This window comes from Coturnix japonica, chromosome 1, assembly GCF_054131305.1.
Source record: "Coturnix japonica strain WE chromosome 1, WE-NBRP24, whole genome shotgun sequence".
Classification (NCBI taxonomy): Eukaryota; Metazoa; Chordata; class Aves; order Galliformes; family Phasianidae; genus Coturnix; species Coturnix japonica.
This window is the reverse complement of record NC_140663.1, coordinates 52,205,946-52,221,967: the sequence shown is the minus strand read 5'-3', so window position 1 is coordinate 52,221,967 and position 16,022 is coordinate 52,205,946. Positions and strand designations below refer to the sequence as shown.

General features: G+C 53.9%; 3 protein-coding genes across 3 annotated transcripts in view; all 3 read left to right on the top strand.

Moving 5' to 3' along the window:
• Window positions 1-9,260, top strand: part of DDX17 (DEAD-box helicase 17) — a 35,162-nt gene extending 25,902 nt beyond the window's left edge. Inside the window, exon 13 of the mRNA XM_085519880.1 lies at window positions 9,190-9,260. Coding sequence (XP_085376006.1) covers window positions 9,190-9,245 — 56 coding nt within the window. The 3' untranslated portion in view covers window positions 9,246-9,260. The remainder of the gene's footprint in view (window positions 1-9,189) is intronic.
• Window positions 5,904-7,207, top strand: LOC107314172 (endosome-associated-trafficking regulator 1-like). Its single transcript, XM_015863136.3, has one exon. The coding sequence runs from the start codon at window positions 6,040-6,042 to the stop codon at window positions 7,144-7,146; it is 1,107 nt and encodes a 368-aa protein (XP_015718622.2). The 5' UTR covers window positions 5,904-6,039; the 3' UTR covers window positions 7,147-7,207.
• Window positions 9,227-13,072, top strand: KCNJ4 (potassium inwardly rectifying channel subfamily J member 4). The gene is made up of 2 exons (XM_085519914.1): window positions 9,227-9,364; window positions 10,760-13,072. The coding sequence occupies exons 1-2, from the start codon at window positions 9,327-9,329 to the stop codon at window positions 12,087-12,089; spliced, it is 1,368 nt and encodes a 455-aa protein (XP_085376040.1). The 5' UTR covers window positions 9,227-9,326; the 3' UTR covers window positions 12,090-13,072.
• Window positions 13,073-16,022: the final 2,950 nt, after the last annotated feature.

Sequence of the window (16,022 nt, the reverse complement as noted above, 5' to 3'; positions counted from 1 at the left end):
TGTGCCTGTTTGGGATGCTTGATCTCCTGCAAGTCCAGCCTCTATTGAGGACACAACAGTCCTGTGACACAAGGCTCACCCTTCTTGCTAAAGTATTTGTTTTCTGTCACTGTACTTCTGTGGTTCACCCTAGTCGTCCCCCCTCAACTTCTGCTTTGGGTCACATCCAGGCGCTCATGGTGGAGAACGAGACACGTGGGCCATCTCCAGCTGCACCAGGGATAGTGACAGTAGGTGTGGAGGGGCTCAAGGGCTCGTGCTGGGTTCAGTCAGTGTTGTGAGAAATCCAGACCATGGTTGCCCAGGCAGGGGCTCTTGGCATGGTGGTGGCTCTAGGCTTCATTCCCAGACAGGACAAGTGTCAGGTAGTACCTGTTCACCTGCCCAGGAGCTCCTGCTATCCATCCATCCATCCATCCATCCATCCATCCATCCATCCATCCATCCATCCATCCATCCATCCATCCACCTTTCCACTCCTCCATCCATCTTTTCATTCCTCCCTCTATTTATTTTTCCATCTCCATATCCATCCATCCCTCCATCCACTCCCTCATCTGTCCATTCATCCACCCATTCTTCCTTCCTTCCTTTGATCATTTCTCCATTCATCCATCCATCAATCCCTCCATCCAACTCTCCATCCATTTCTTCCCTCCCTCCTTTCTTCCATCCTTCTATCCACCTCTCCTTCCATCCATCTGTCCATTCATCCATCCACCTCTCTGCCTTTCATCCATCCACCAGTCCATCCATCTGTCCACATCTCCATCCAACTTTCCATTCCTTCTTCCCTCTTTCCTTCCTTTTTCTGTCTCGTTCCTCCATCCACATCTCCTCCTCTCATCCATCCATCCATTGAACTCTCTATCCATCCTTCCCTCCCTCCATCCCTTCTCCCCACCCTCCCAGCCCTCCATCCAACCGTCTCCTCCATCCCCACAGCAGCACTGGGAAAGGTTGGCGGAGTGGGGCTATTTTTGGGACTGTCTCCCTGGCAACGGCTGCCACCACCGTCTGTGGTGGCTTTTCCATAGGTGCTAAAATATTCCACGCTTCTTATTAAAGACGGTGCCGGTGGAGACGGGCGGGGGTGGCGAGTGTGAGCCACCCCACTGCTGGGGCCATGGAGCCAGGGATGGCTGGGGCATGGCACGAGGACAGCTAGGGGTTGGTGACATCCTTGTCTGTGATGTCCCATTGTCCATCCCAAAGGCCCAACCAAGCTGGTTGCACAGTGCATGGGTGCAGCTGTTTGTCCGTGTGGAGGGAACCACCACCATGGTCGTGTGTTCCTCCCCATCCTCAGCAACACAGTGAGGTTTTTGGGATGAGTTGAGGCACTGCAAGGTGGCTTCACCCCTTGGGGAGCGAACACCATGGTCACACTGGGATGTGTCACATCAGCCTTGGGCAAAGATGGGGCTCCCTATGGGATAGAGATGACCTCCAACTTGGTGTCCCCAGGCATGGGGCTCCTTATTGGATGGGCAATGACCCCCAGCCTGGGGACTGGGATAGTAGGGACAGAGGGGTCGGACAACCCCATCCAGCTGCAGGGAGCAGCAGTGCAGAGCTGTTTGCAGGATGTTGGCTGCTCTCCCTGCTTGCAGCTGCGGACGGATGCTGAGAGGTGCTAAAAATATTCTCTGCTCCTCCCGGTGAGAGTTCTCCAGGAGGTGACCTGGAAGCCTCCGAGATGCCTCCGGGGAGCTCCCAGCAGAGACAATCCAAGGGGAGCTGAGTCCTTGCCTGGAGCCAGGTCTCAGCCCATAATGTGGGGTCCTGGTGGGAAAATCCTACAGGTCACGGCCGGGGTATGTGGCCACCCCATTGTCCCCTTCCCACTGCTGATGGATGCTTTCCCGTCTCCCCCATGGCAGCTCGGCAGTGCGTATCCATGGCTCTGAGATCACATGCGAGGATGGGCTAAAGTAGCGGAAAGCTGTTGGATCCTACCACAGAGTTACTGACTTCTTAGCTACAGACTGCATAGCAATCAGAGAGGGGGAGAGGGAGCCAGGGAACGGGAGCAGGGAGAGGCGGCGCAGAGATTTTGGGGTGAGAGCAGGGAGGTGCAGAGAGAGGATTGAAGGGCAGAGGGGACAAGGCAGGAGGGGGAGAGCAGAACCGTCGCTGAGAGCTCGTGGGATGGATGGGAGCGAAGCACGCTGAGCGGAGGAGGAGAGGAGCTGGGCACGGTGAGCTGGGGCTCCTCAGGAATCCAACAACCCGGAGCTGCAGAGAACCCACTGGGTGAGCCCAGGAGCTCTGGGGCACGATGGAGACGCCGACTGCTGACCCCATCCTCTGACTCTGGCTCCCAGGCGGCCCCAGCACGATGCGGTAAGAGATGCCGGGCAGCTCCCGGTGCAGCAACGGGAGGTTTTGCCTGTGAAAATGCTGTCGTGCTAGTGCTGAGGAAGGCTATAAATATAACTTAGATGTGAGTAGCTTCATGTGAATGTGTCCGTGAATAGCAAAGTTGCTGTGTGCGTGGCAGATGTAAATACCGCTAACAGAGCGTGACGGTGCAGAGGGCACCTCCTCGTCAGCCTCCCCAACTTTCCTCCTTTGCCCTGCAGGTAACTTGTGTGGTTTTTCAGTGCTCCCTCACCCCGGCTCTTGTTTGCTTTTTCCCTATCCATCCCTATGGACCAGCCCTGCACCGTGGTGTCCATCTGTGTGTGCTGCTCTGGGATGGGTCTCTCAGCACCAGGAAGCTGTTCTCCAAGCACAGTCTGCACCCAGGGTTGAAGTGTCCCCCTCTAAGCTTAGAGATTTTGGGGGTCCAGACCCAACCCTTCCAGCTCACAAGGTCCCAGCTCAGCTCTTGCTTGGGGTGGTCCAATGTCTCCAACAGGCACTGCCAATAGGGGTTACTCGGTGGTGTTGGATGCATGGTGGAGGTGATGGGCATCACCACTGTCAGCTTGTGGTCACCAGAAGCCTGAAAGGGGATGGGGAGGTGTGCAGGGAGCGTGGGGACATACTTGTATCCATTTGGCATTGGAAGCAATGTCTGAGCACCCCAACACATGGTCACCTCAGTTTGGGGCTGCTGACAATGATAATGACACAAAGGATAGAAGGAATGGACTCAGCGATGGGTTCCTTCCAACTCAGGATATTCTGCGATTCCATGGTAGGAATGTGGGCTTCTAGAAGGGAAACTGGTGGTGAGGAGGAGGAGGGATGGAAATGGAAGGGATGGATGGGAGAGGGTCAGTCTTCTCATGCTGCAGCCTTCCTCTCCTTCCACCATTCCTCCTCCCTGGGGCGTGCTGCCCGGAGGTGTCCCCCAGGCATTTGGCTGCCTGGTTCCATGCTGCCCACCCATCCCTGGTGTGGCACCACCATGGGGCAGTGGGATGGGGGATGCAGTGACGGCCAGCGGCACTTCCATCAGCACCCATGTGGAGCAGGGCACTTAATTGCAATCCGCCTTCAGCAAATTCCCACTTTCCTGGGTCACTGCATTATGGCATTCGGTTCGTTCAACCCGACGGCGACCGGGGATCGATAGATGGACGTGCCTGTCTTCGCAGTCAATCCCTGCTCACAAACACAACCACCTTTCTGCCAATGGCACTGGTCGGACACAGCTCTCCTGCAAGCAACTGTGTTGGATATAGGACCAACGAATAGATATGGTTCTCCTGGAGCACCGGGGGCTCTGGGGAGGAGGGGACAACACTGGGAGGTGTGAGAGCAGTGGGGGCTGGGGAGGGGGCTCAGCCTCTGCTCTGGCTGTGTCAACCTTCGTGTGTAGCCCTTTTTTATCTGTTTTCTGCCTTTCTCTCCCTTTCTCTCCTCTCCCCCTCTGTCGGTATGTGGGCTGATCACTGCTCAAACTTTTAATTCAGATGGTAATTGGAATAATAATACGGGCAGAATCCTTCTGGCTCTGTTGCTGCAGCTGGCTTCGGGGAGCTATGAATAGCTCTGAGTCACACACTGAGAGGCTTCAACTTCAGATCATTTTGTTTTGTTTTCATATTACCCGTGCCCGGGGCTTCACAGGGGGGAAATATCCCCTCACTCGCTCCACCCCAAAATGCAAACAGGGCAGAGGGACATCTGTGTCACCCAATGGGGGAGCAGGGGTCAGCTCACCGTGATTGCGGGCACACGGGGACTGCTGGCACCCACCCGATCTATTTATAATTATTGAGAGAAAAGGCAGCAGCGTGTCTATATAAATGGCGCAGAGCGCCCTCCCCTCACCTGCCCCATGCCATGTGCCTTTTGCTCTCCTGCATGGCTCCAACACCCTCGCTAATGAGATCTAGGGTTAATGAGAGGCACTGAGCCCACATGTTAGCCCACATGCAGGGGCTCAGGGAGGGATGGGGGATGCTGCAGGTGTGTAGTTCTGCTTGAGCCTGGGAGTCCCCATAGCCAAGGCATCCCCATAAAAGGGGTCTCCATACTAAGGGCTTCTCATACCAAGGGGTTCCCATACCAAAGGGGTCCCCGTACCCAAGGGGACCCCATACCCAAAACATCCACATACCTAAGAAGTCCCCATACCCAAGTGGCCCCCATACCCAAGTGGTCCCCACGCCCAAGGGGTCTCATGCTCATGGGGCTTCTGTACCAAGAGGTCCCCGTACCCAAGGGGTCTCTACACCATGGGATCTCCATACTGAGGAGTCCCTCTGCCCAAGGGGAGGGAATGAAGGCCCCTCGGAGCCACAGTGACCACAGACAGGAGGGAAGAATTTGCCAGACAGCTCTGGATAAAGCCAAGTGTAAAAATACCATGGGATTTTTCCATCGCCGTCGCTGTTGTTTGTGGTGTACATCCCCGGAGCGCCAGATACGGTTGTTATAAAAAGAGAAGTGGGGGAGTGCTTCGGCATAGAGTTGTCTGTTCTACTTCACAAGGCCGCTCTGCTGCGGATTTGAAGCAGGTCCTTATATCCAGACTAAACGTCTCCTCTTTCAGTTGGAAACCATTTCTTCTTGTCCTATCCCAACAGACCCTGCTAAAGAGTCTGCCCCCTTCTTTCTTATCCCCCCCCACCCTTTAGACGCTGGAAGGCCCACGTCGCAGGCAGGGCTGTGCTGGGAAGCAGCAGGTGGGTTTATTTCCATCCACCTCCCGGCTGGTGCCGTTCCCTCCGAGGCCGCGGCCGCCGGCATGACGAGCGCTGCGCTCTGCCAGCTGGCAGCAGGGGATGGAGCGGGCGGCAGCAGCGCAGCGCGGCCCCGTCTGCGGCCAGCCCGCCCGGGCCGATGCCCTGCCCAGAGTGCTGCCGCGGAGCTGCCGGAGGAGTGCAGGCAGCGAGTGGAGCCTACTGGTCCCCGCCAGCCGGCCACACGCCCATCGCACAGGTAGGTGCCCCGCCGATGCTCCGTCTGTAGGGGACAGCTGCGGTGTCCCTTTGCTGACACCATCGCCAGGGTGGACTTTGCGAGGCGTAGATTGGTAGGTGCCAGACAAAATGAGCCAGGTGCCCGTCCCTACGGATGCCCTGTCCCTGCTCTCCCCCTGCCCTCCATCCTTTCCCTGCATCAGCCTCTGTCCCCCCGACTGCGGCATTTCTCAACGCGCTCCTGCTCCGCCAGCCCTGTCCCCTTCTCCTTCCTGCTGCCAGCATTGGCAGGAACGCCGGCAGCTTGGTCTTGCTGCCAGGGATGTCTTCATCCCTGCTTATCCCTGCGCTGCTGCCCAGGGCTGATGGTTCCTGTGCAAGGTGAGAGGTCTCTGTTCGCTTTGTGTGCTCCTCTCACCCCACTGGGATCATCCCCAGGGTGGGCTCCAGAGTTCACGTTCTTGCAGGGTTCCTTGCTCCCTGGTGGTGACCTCACAACCAGCATGGTGATGTCACGGAGCAAGGACACGGAGATGCTGGGCTCTCCTTTCACTACCATCTCTGTTCCGTCCCACACAAAACCCCGCTGATCTAAATGGGGAGGCCTTAGTGACATCCTGCTCCCTGCATGTGTTACTGAGGCTGCGGAAGGCTTTGTCATTGTCACCCAACCCAGGCTGAGGACGGGTAATATCCTCCTGTTTGCCATTCTGAAATCATGCCGCGGCCACTCAGCATCTCTGAGAGCATGGAGAGGGCCTGCACTGAGCAGCAGAGCCTGGAAGAGGATGATGATGATGACAATGACAACGAGGAGTTCGGTTACACCTGTCCCTTGGCACATCCTCCACCCCCATGTATGACTTTGGGTGATGGTGATGAGCTGGGAGATGCTGAGTTCTCATTTAAGCCCGGGCATCATTGCACAGTGAAAGACGATGGAGAGAAAAATAAAATATATGCCAAAAGGTTGGCCAGGCACGCGCTGGAGCTCAAAGAGAATGCTCAGGAGTTCGAGGAACCATTTTACAAAGACACGGAGATGTCCAGCAGCCAGTACGAGGAAGAGGACAGCAGCAGGAGCAGGACCTACCACCTCCCTGTGCACCAAAGGAAACACACGTCTCGAGCTGCCAACATGTCACCGTGCGGTTCCTATGACACCTACCAGCATGGCACAGGCAAACACACGGGGAAAGATGCATTTTCCCTATGGGCCCAATCCAGCGACACATACCTCTCCAGCATGGAGCACACCAGTGGAGCAGAGCCCCACAGGTGGCACGAGGAGTCTGTTGGGGACCGGGAGGTCTCCTCGCTGCGTGTATCCTACAGGGAGCTGTGGGAGGAGAACAACAAGCTGCACAGGATGGTGCGGAGCATGCAGGGCTCTCTGGAGAGCCAGGCGCACAGCATGAGGAGTCTGGAGCGTCGGCTGAAGGCCAGTCTGGCCAAGGAGGAGAGGAGGGCCCAGGGGCTGCAGACCCTCAACCAGCAGACGGAGCGCAGCCTCCAGCTCATGACCCAGAGGGCTATGGAGGCAGAAAACCATGTGGAGAAGCTGAAGCAGGAGATGCTGCTTCTCCAGGGGGAGCTGGAGTCCTCCAAGGTGAAGAATGAAAACCTGAAAGCGGGGCAGAGCGTGGACTCGGAGGTGGTGAAGCACAATGTGGATTTTGCCTTGAAGAACCTCCAGAAGATAATAGCTGGTGCAAACTGGTCCATTAAGCAGCTGGTGGCTGGGACGGAGTCGCTGAATTTTGTCACTGAGATCCTTAAATCCACAGGCAAAATTTCTGATGCTAAAGCAGAGGAAGGCCAATGAATCAAATGCTGTGGATGCGTTCAGTCATAGCCTATATAAAATCTTTTGCTCTCACATGTTAGACTGTGTGTGTTCAGCCTGGTAACATTTATTCCTCACAGAGATGCTTTCCTTGTGGCTTATCCTGATACTGGGAAAGGGGGAGGGCCGGTCAAAACCTGTAGGAAATGTTTATTAGTGAGATATTGCAGTGACTTTCCTCTGGTGCCAGTATCAGCACTAAAAATGAGCTTATAGAACCATGGAATCTTTAAAGTTGGACAAGACTTCCAAGGTCCCCTGGTCCAACCAGCAGCCCATCCCCACCATTCCCACTGACCACGTCCCTCAGTGCCACATCCACACGGTTCTGGAACACCTCCAGGGATGGTGACTGCACCCAGTATAAAGCACTGGTTGGAGAAGATTCTCTTCCTCTCCTGATGCAGAGAAACGCACCCAAATTGTCCATTTGCCTCCTGCTGAGCAAAGCAGGATGCCGTAGTCCACATTTGCTATGTAATCACTGAAGATGTGTTTTAGTTTTACCCTTTTGGGACTATATGTGGGCGTCATTCTTCAGCACCAGTTCATCCCCCAACATTTCTGATGAATTTAGGTCACCCTCCTCATTTTCAGCTGCAGTTTATCCAGTTGCACACCAGACAGACCACGATTAAAGACTTTGGTGATGAAGGGTGGTGAGAGGCTGGGTGCTGGCAGAGCTCAACATCAATGTTTTTCCTAATGGAGATTTTTGGCAGCTGTTCTCTCCTGCCTCCATATGTTAAGTGGTGTAGGCTGCTGCTTTCTCATGGTCCTCTAGTGTCCCAACAGCCGTGGCTGGGTCTTTGGCTGTCTCAGTAACCTTGCTGTCTGGAGGAGGGACAGCTGGTTAATCCCCATTGCAGACATGACGGTGGCTTGCCCATCAGAGGTGAAGTCTGGAGCTCCATACTTGCAGCCTTCCAACCTGGGCTAACCAAGTTGGAAAGGGTGGTGGTCACCCTTAGCCACTTGAAGCCCCACTCTACAATGCTGGTGAGGAGAAAAGAGTGTTTCTCACCACTTTTCCCATCCTTGACAATAACACCTATTGTTCCTGTCTCCCACCTTTGCATGACCACTTGCAATGAGTTGCATACCTTGTAGTTGTCCCAGAAATCCCTGAATTTGTCTGAGATACGGCAACCACCCATTGCTCATTGGCAAGGCTGGGAGGTAGTGAACTAGCTGTGTCTGTGCTGTGTGCTCTATGCTGACTGCTGTAATCCAAAGGTTACAGTGCAGGATTAGCATGGGTGTACAAAGCCCTTCCTAATCTATGAGTCATTACCCCTCACCGCATTTCCCTTCCCAGCAGCTCTGGGTAGGTGGGATAGGTCAGCCCTTGAGCCTTCGGTCTCCCAGTTCTTCAGCTCAGGGAGGACCAGGCTGGGACATAACAGCTCCCAGACATTCTCCCCGGGGCCGTACTGCAGAACCGCTCCTCGGATGCTATGCACGGCACATCGCAAGGTCTGTTTGTTCTAACCGGCTTCTCCTTGGCTACCCCTAAGCTCCTCTGCATTGCTTCTCCATCTTGGATCTATTTCTTTCTTCCCATCTTTGAAATAGGGGGGATGTTCTTCACTTCATGGCAATAAATTCCCTCTAGCAGGTTGGGCTGACAGGTATCTCTAGGGTTGCTTTGTGTGTCAGTGCTTTGTTAGTCCTTGTGCGTGAGGTATTTAGACTGGCTGAGCTCCTGTCCTCCTGTAAGCTATGATATTAATATATTGGCTCAGGGCAGGGACCCTGCAGGCTGCTAAACTCTGGTGTCCTTGGTCCAGAGAGCAGTGACTGCCTGCCAGCACCTCTGCATGGATGAGATGTGTGGGCTGCTGTGTGCACTAGGTGTGTGCCCATCAGCTCTTCACCTCCGGAGCAGGGCTGTGGTGTGAGGTGCCTACCATCACCACCTGATCCCTCTGGGCATCCAGCAGAAGGCTGGAAGATGTACATGGAGGGTGGGTGTTTTCAGGGAGGGACTTGATGGGGTTTGGCTTTGTCCTTCTCTATAAGGTACATGCTCAGAAGCAATGGTGATGACGGCATGGGCCTCAGCTTGCCAGAGGTGAAAGCTAGAGCTGCCACATCCCACATGAGCAGGGCTGCATGAGATCCCACGCTCGCCCAGCTCCTGTGGCTCCCAACACCTGATGATACAGCAAGCCATGGGCAGCGTCCGCGTCAACCGGTGAGTAGCCCTCATCTCAAGGGTTGTTCATAAAATCATTTCATCTGGAAAAGGTTTCCAAGATCACCTGGTCCTACCTTCAGCCCCCCCATGCCCAATGACTGCCTCCCTCAGTGCCACATCCACACAGTTCAGGAACACATCCCTGGGCAGGTTGTGCTACTGCATCACCGCTCTTTCTGGGAAGATTTTCCCTCATATCCAACCTGAACCTTCCCTGCTGCAACTTGAGGCCATTCCTTCTCATCCCATTGCTGTTACCTGTGAGCAGGGGCCAATTCCCACCCACCACAACTTCCTTTCAGGTCATTGTAGAGAGCAGTAATGTCTCCCTTGAACCTCCTTTTCTTCAGACTGAAAAACCCCCAGTTCCTTCATCTGCTCCCCAACACACTCATGCTCCAGATACCGCAAAGCTCCACTGCCCTTCTCTGGACATGTTCCACATGCTGCCCTGCATGTTCCCAGGCATTTTCTTCTGGTCTGCTCACCCGTCCCTCAATATATTCTTCCCAAAATACCTTCCTGGGGCTTTTCCACTCTAAGCTGTGGCTCCTCCATTTCCAAGTCTGAAATGCACTCTATGTGGGGAGAGATCTTGGCTCTCAGCAGGGTTGGCTAGTGCAGAGGAGAAGCAAAGTACCAATGCAGTGCTGGACACCTGCCCTGGCCCAGGGATTGCTGATTTCAGCAGGACTGCAGAAGCCCCGTGTCCTCTTTCCAAAGAGATGAGGACAGCAGATGGATTTGGAGCTATATGGCTGCCCTGAAGAAACAACCCTATTTAAACAAGAAGCAGTCAGTGCCAGGGTGAAGGAGCCCATTTTGGAGGACTCCAACAGCCTTGTCAGTGTGACTGGGTGGGAGGGAAGTATTGCCAGCCTCAGGAGCCATTAGTGGCTTCGCAGCTATGAGGGTTGTTGTGGGTCTGTGCACTCAGGGGGAGGCTACTAGATATCCTCACTAATCAGAGCATCTTCTGCCATAACCTCTTTAAATGAGAATCTGTGATTTGAGACCCAGCAGTGTATGTGCAGTTGGAAGCTGCCTTCTCCTGGCAATGGTGAGAGGGGTAACAGTGCCATCCACTGTGGAGGGAATCAGTGGGGAACAGTTCCCCAAAGAGGGGAGTGTCTCCCAGAAACAAAAACTGCCAGTGATTTGACTGTTGATCTCCAAATTACACCTTTGGCTTTGGATGCAGGATGCTGGGAGTCATGCTTGTTGCTGTGGCAACAGAATTGTCCTGAGCACAGAAAGTGTATAAACATTGTCACCAATGTACAACAGCATCAGGGCGGAGAGCAGAGGAGAAAATAGAAACTTCCAGCCTCACACCAAGCCTGGGCCAAGATTTTGTTCTTCACATATTTCTGCCTGTTCCTTCTCTTCCAGGTACAGCATTGTCTCCACCGAGGAGGATGGACACAAGGTCTCTGCGCTGGGCAGCATGAACGGGCACAGCCGGAACGGGAAGGGCCACACACCCCGACGGAAGCACCGCAACCGCTTTGTGAAGAAGAACGGCCAATGCAACGTCTACTTTGCCAACCTGAGCAACAAGTCTCAGCGCTACATGGCTGACATCTTCACCACCTGTGTGGACACGCGCTGGCGGTACATGCTGATGATCTTCTCTGCCGCCTTCCTGGTCTCTTGGCTCTTCTTTGGTTTCCTCTTCTGGTGCATTGCTTTCTTCCATGGTGACCTCAATGCACCGGTGGTGGGTAGTAGTCCCTCCCTCCTCAAGCCCTGCATCATGCACGTGAACAGCTTCCTAGGGGCTTTCCTCTTCTCAGTGGAGACACAGACAACCATTGGGTATGGCTTCCGCTGCGTGACTGAGGAGTGTCCGCTGGCCATCATGGCTGTTGTGGTCCAGTCCATTGTGGGCTGTGTTATTGACTCCTTCATGATTGGCACCATTATGGCCAAGATGGCAAGGCCCAAGAAGCGGGCCCAGACCCTCCTCTTCAGTCATCACGCGGTCATCTCGGTGCGGGATGGCAAACTGTGCCTCATGTGGCGAGTGGGCAACCTCAGGAGGAGCCACATCGTGGAGGCCCACGTTCGCGCCCAGCTCATCAAACCCTACATGACAGAGGAAGGGGAGTACCTCCCCCTGGACCAGCGGGACCTCAATGTAGGCTACGATGTGGGTCTCGATCGTATATTTTTGGTCTCACCCATTATTATTGTTCATGAGATTGACGAGGAGAGCCCGCTCTACGGGATTGGCAAAGAGGAGCTGGAGACAGAGAACTTTGAGATCGTTGTTATCCTAGAAGGGATGGTAGAAGCCACGGCCATGACCACACAGGCACGGAGCTCTTACCTTGCCAGTGAAATCCTTTGGGGTCACCGCTTTGAACCAGTAGTGTTTGAGGAGAAGAACCACTACAAAGTGGACTATTCGCGCTTTCACAAGACCTACGAGGTAGCTGGCACACCCTGCTGCTCAGCTCGGGAGCTGCAAGAAAGCAAGATGACTATCCTACCCTCTCCCCCACCTCCCAGTGCCTTCTGCTATGAGAACGAGCTGGCTCTTGTCAGTCAAGATGAAGATGAAGATGATGACGAAGTGGGTGTAGCGTTAGGTGGCAGCACCAAGGAAGAGGGAGGCGTCATTCAGATGATGGATTTTGGAAGCCACCTGGACCTGGAGCGGCTCCAGGCCACTTTGCCCTTGGATACCATCTCATACCGCAGGGAGTCAGCCATCTAATCCCTCCAGCCTCCCCGTTCTACATCCATGACCCACCTCCTCCTCTTCCTCTGTTCTGCACCCATACGTAGCTGGATAAGTCCCTTGCCCACCAAAAAACACCTCCTGTGACCACCTGTCAGCACCCGAGTACACTGAGGCCTGGATATACTCCGATTTATTCCCTTGCCCATGAATTTATACCCCCTGGATGAGGAGTGAGAATACACCATTCTTCCAGACAGCACAGCTTGCTCAAGGACCTGCCCAGGGACAGGAGAGCAGCATGGTTGGATTCCCATCTCTGTGGAGGTGACAAGAGCCTGTGCCCTCAATGGAGAGACTGTACCTGCTCAAGTGTTTCTGCAGCTAAGACAACAGCACTTTCTGCCTCTCTCAACATGTGTAGGCCCATGGCTATCGATAGCCACAGCTCTCACAGGGGGAGGAATGATGCATAAGTCCTGACCCAATGAGGAGGGACACGGGAGTTTAGGACTCCTAGTGGGAGTGGGAGAGTCTCTGGAGATAGGGGTTTGCTTGCATGTTTATTGCTTGTTGCACTTGACTTTCTTTGTACATAAAACAGATTGAGAACTGAAATCCAAATTCTTCCACTGTAAATGCCAAGCTGGGAGAGAAGGACGCTGCACGTAGCCCGCTCTGCACTCTCCTTGTGGCACCCGTCACCTCCAGCAGCAGCTCAGCCCCCACAGACTCAGCCCTGATTCCCTCACTCCTCCCCAGACCACGTTCTGCTTCTACCCTGGACTGCCTGGCAGCAGGCAGGGCCCTGTGCTCACACACCCGTCCGCAGTGCCAGGGCTGGCAGGCAGTGACCTGATGGGACAGCAGGCCCCTCACTTGCTCCTTCCACCTCCTCCAGTCTTCTCCCTGCTGCCATCAGCTGTAAAATGGAATTTGTATCTATTTATTTTTAATAAAGTCTAATATCCCAGGGGGAGGTTTGGAAACAAAGGAGACCCTGAGGCTGCAGCCTGGTACAGAGACTGATGAGTGTTATTAGTGCTGGTGTTTGCCGTTTGTATGTGTTTGATGCCTGGAGGCTTCACCTTTGGTTACCTTAGAACCAGAGCTAGACTAAACACCACTTCTCTGTTGCTCCACAGAAGACAGCAAAAACCCGGTGAGTCTTTCTCTATGAGAGCATAAGAATCACTCACTCAAAACTAGATGACATGAGGGTGGGAAAATAATTGGGTAGCTCAAAAGGCTGCTCTGCACACCTGGCAGACGTGCTGTTGGAGAAATGTTCCGTCTAATCCCTGATCTACAAAGCAGAAAGCCAATATCTTGATAACAGCTTGGGTTTAGTACAAGGAGCAATAGGAACTGGGGAAGAAGCAAAAGGGGAGGGATAGAGACAGAAGGAGTGAGGGAGAAGCAGGAACAACAGGCAGGGAGAAAGGGAAGGGAAGGGAAGGGAAGGGAAGGGAAGGGAAGGGAAGGGAAGGGAAGGGAAGGGAAGGGAAGGGAAGGGAAGGGAAGGGAAGGGAAGGGAAGGGAAGGGAAGGGAAGGGAAGGGAAGGGAAGGGAAGGGAAGGGAAGGGAAGGGAAGGGAAGGGAAGGGAAGGGAAGGGAAGGGAAGGGAAGGGAAGGGAAGGGAAGGGAAAGGAAGGGAAGGGAGAACAATTAATACTGTGGTAATGTGGAAGACAGTTTGGAAGGGAATAGGGATAGTGTAACAAGATAGATATGGACAGAGACATGGCCACCTCAAGTGGTGCACGTCCTGGCCACCTCTTAGCTTTCCTCACCTATGACTTGATATGCAGCCATGTTTTCTACATGTGCCTGTGTCCCACCTCCTCTCCCTGCTGCTGATCAGAAATGTCCCTCCCTCCTCCCTCCCGTTATTATTTATTTATTTTCCCCCAGAGGGAATAAACAGAGGCCAGTATTGACCTGGCTTTCAATATAGCTTTCAGAGCTGGGTGCCTGTCGCTGGTCATGGCAGTGGAAACAAACTAATGGACCGAGAGGGAAGGACTCTGCTTGTGAGGACACGGGCACTCAGACTGAGGTGGTGGCCTCAAAGATGGGAGTGTGGCTGAGCACCCCTCACCAAGGCACAGCATCCTTTGGAGGTGAGTGAGGGTGATGTCCCATGGCCTACCAGTTACTGGGAATCTGTTCTGTGAGGAGATGCACTCCATGAGGACAACTATGGGAGATTTCTCCCACTTTGCCAATGCACAAAGGTATGTGTATGTTTCAGCACATGTGCTTCTGTACTTGTGTGCTCCAATCACAAGTACTCATGCCTGAATATCCACTGAATGTACCCACATACATACGCCATACGTGCAAGCATAACCCATCCTCCAGCACTCAATAAACCATTAACAGTGATTTGCACACAAACTCTGTGCAACAGCAGCACTCATTTCAACAAGTGTCTGTACCATTGGACGCTGGGAACTCCTTTATGTGGCTCATGAAAGATCACCAAGAGAGAAGGCTGGATATGAGGAAAGATTTCTTCTCAGTAAGAGCGGTGCTGCAGTGGCACAGGCTGCCCAGGGAGGTGGTGCAGTCACCATCCCTGGAGGTGTTCCAGAGCCGTGTGGATGTGGCACTGAGGGATGTGGTCAGTGGGCATGGTGGGGATGGGCTGCTGGTTGGACCAGGTGATCTTAGAGGTCTTTTCCAACCTTAATAATTGTAAGAATCCACTGTGGTGAGCTGCCATGAAGAAGACTGGACATTGCTGGTCTGCAAACCAGCTCTGCAAGCCTGAAATACAGATGGGATTTTGGTCAGGGTGCAGCTGTGTATGGTATGTGGAGCTTCACCTTCCAGGTAGGTGATGCGTCTGGTCCAGAGAAGACACCTCTGTGTGTTCCCTCCCTTCTGCAGGGACAGAATGCAACTCCAGCACTTGTTGAGATTTGGCTTCTGTTGAATAATGTTCCAATATCAGCAAGCTAACAGGGAGAGAACTTTCTGCCCTATGAATAAGATCCAGGCACTGGCTCAGATCCGGCACCCCATGACAGCTAACTATACTGCTTTCGCTCCTGCCAGCTTCCAACTGAACATTGTCGTTGTTTTTGATGATACTTGAGAGACTTGTTTCATGTTTTATTTTTGGTGACACTTTCAGCCAACCCTTTTGAAAGGAGACCATCATTGGCACCTTTCAGCTCACCCAAAATTTGCTCAGCAAAATGTTTTGATACATGCCGCGGCTAAAAATACGTTCAAGGAACATGATAATAAGGGAGAAAATGGGTTTGGATTTCTGTGATCGGGAATTCATGTTGATAACATTTGTGCTTCCAAACAAAAGTGCTTTTTTGCAGTCAGCTCGGCTTTGGTGTTGTCCCAGAATGAAGAAGAGCCGGCTGCATGCAAGTGTGTGACCTCTGCTCAGCACAATGCCTCTTCTGCTTCTTCCCAGGCCATTAAGGGCTTGCTCCTGCCCCTGCTAAGTCGATGGGAATTTTGCCATTGCCTGGGGTGAATTGCAGAGCTGGGCTCTAATGGAGCGCCGGTATTGGAAAAGCCCTGCAGCCCCGGCCCTCTGCTGAAGCTGGGACAGATGATGTGGGCTGTGCAGGAGGGGGAGAGGTGGAAAAAGGCAGCGTGTGGGGCTGGGGGGAACTGAGCACATTGCTTGGGGGGCACCGGGCAGGCTGGGGAGAAGCAGCAGGGTGGGCAGGAATCACGTGGGTCTCTCTCAGTGCGAGGATGCCCAGGCTGGGGGCTAAAAACAAGAGGGACTGGGGTGGGAACGAGCTGCTGGAAGAGCTGTGTCCAGCCATGGGGACCCGGCTGGGGGCTGCCGCCCCACCGATGGACCGGGTATCGGTGCTCTGCGGGACACAGCGACCGGGAAGCCACGGCACACGCATCCCGGGGAGCCCGGTCCTTGCCTGTCCTCAGAGCACCACCTAGGGATGGCAGCGAGCCTCGCAGCACTGCCTGAGC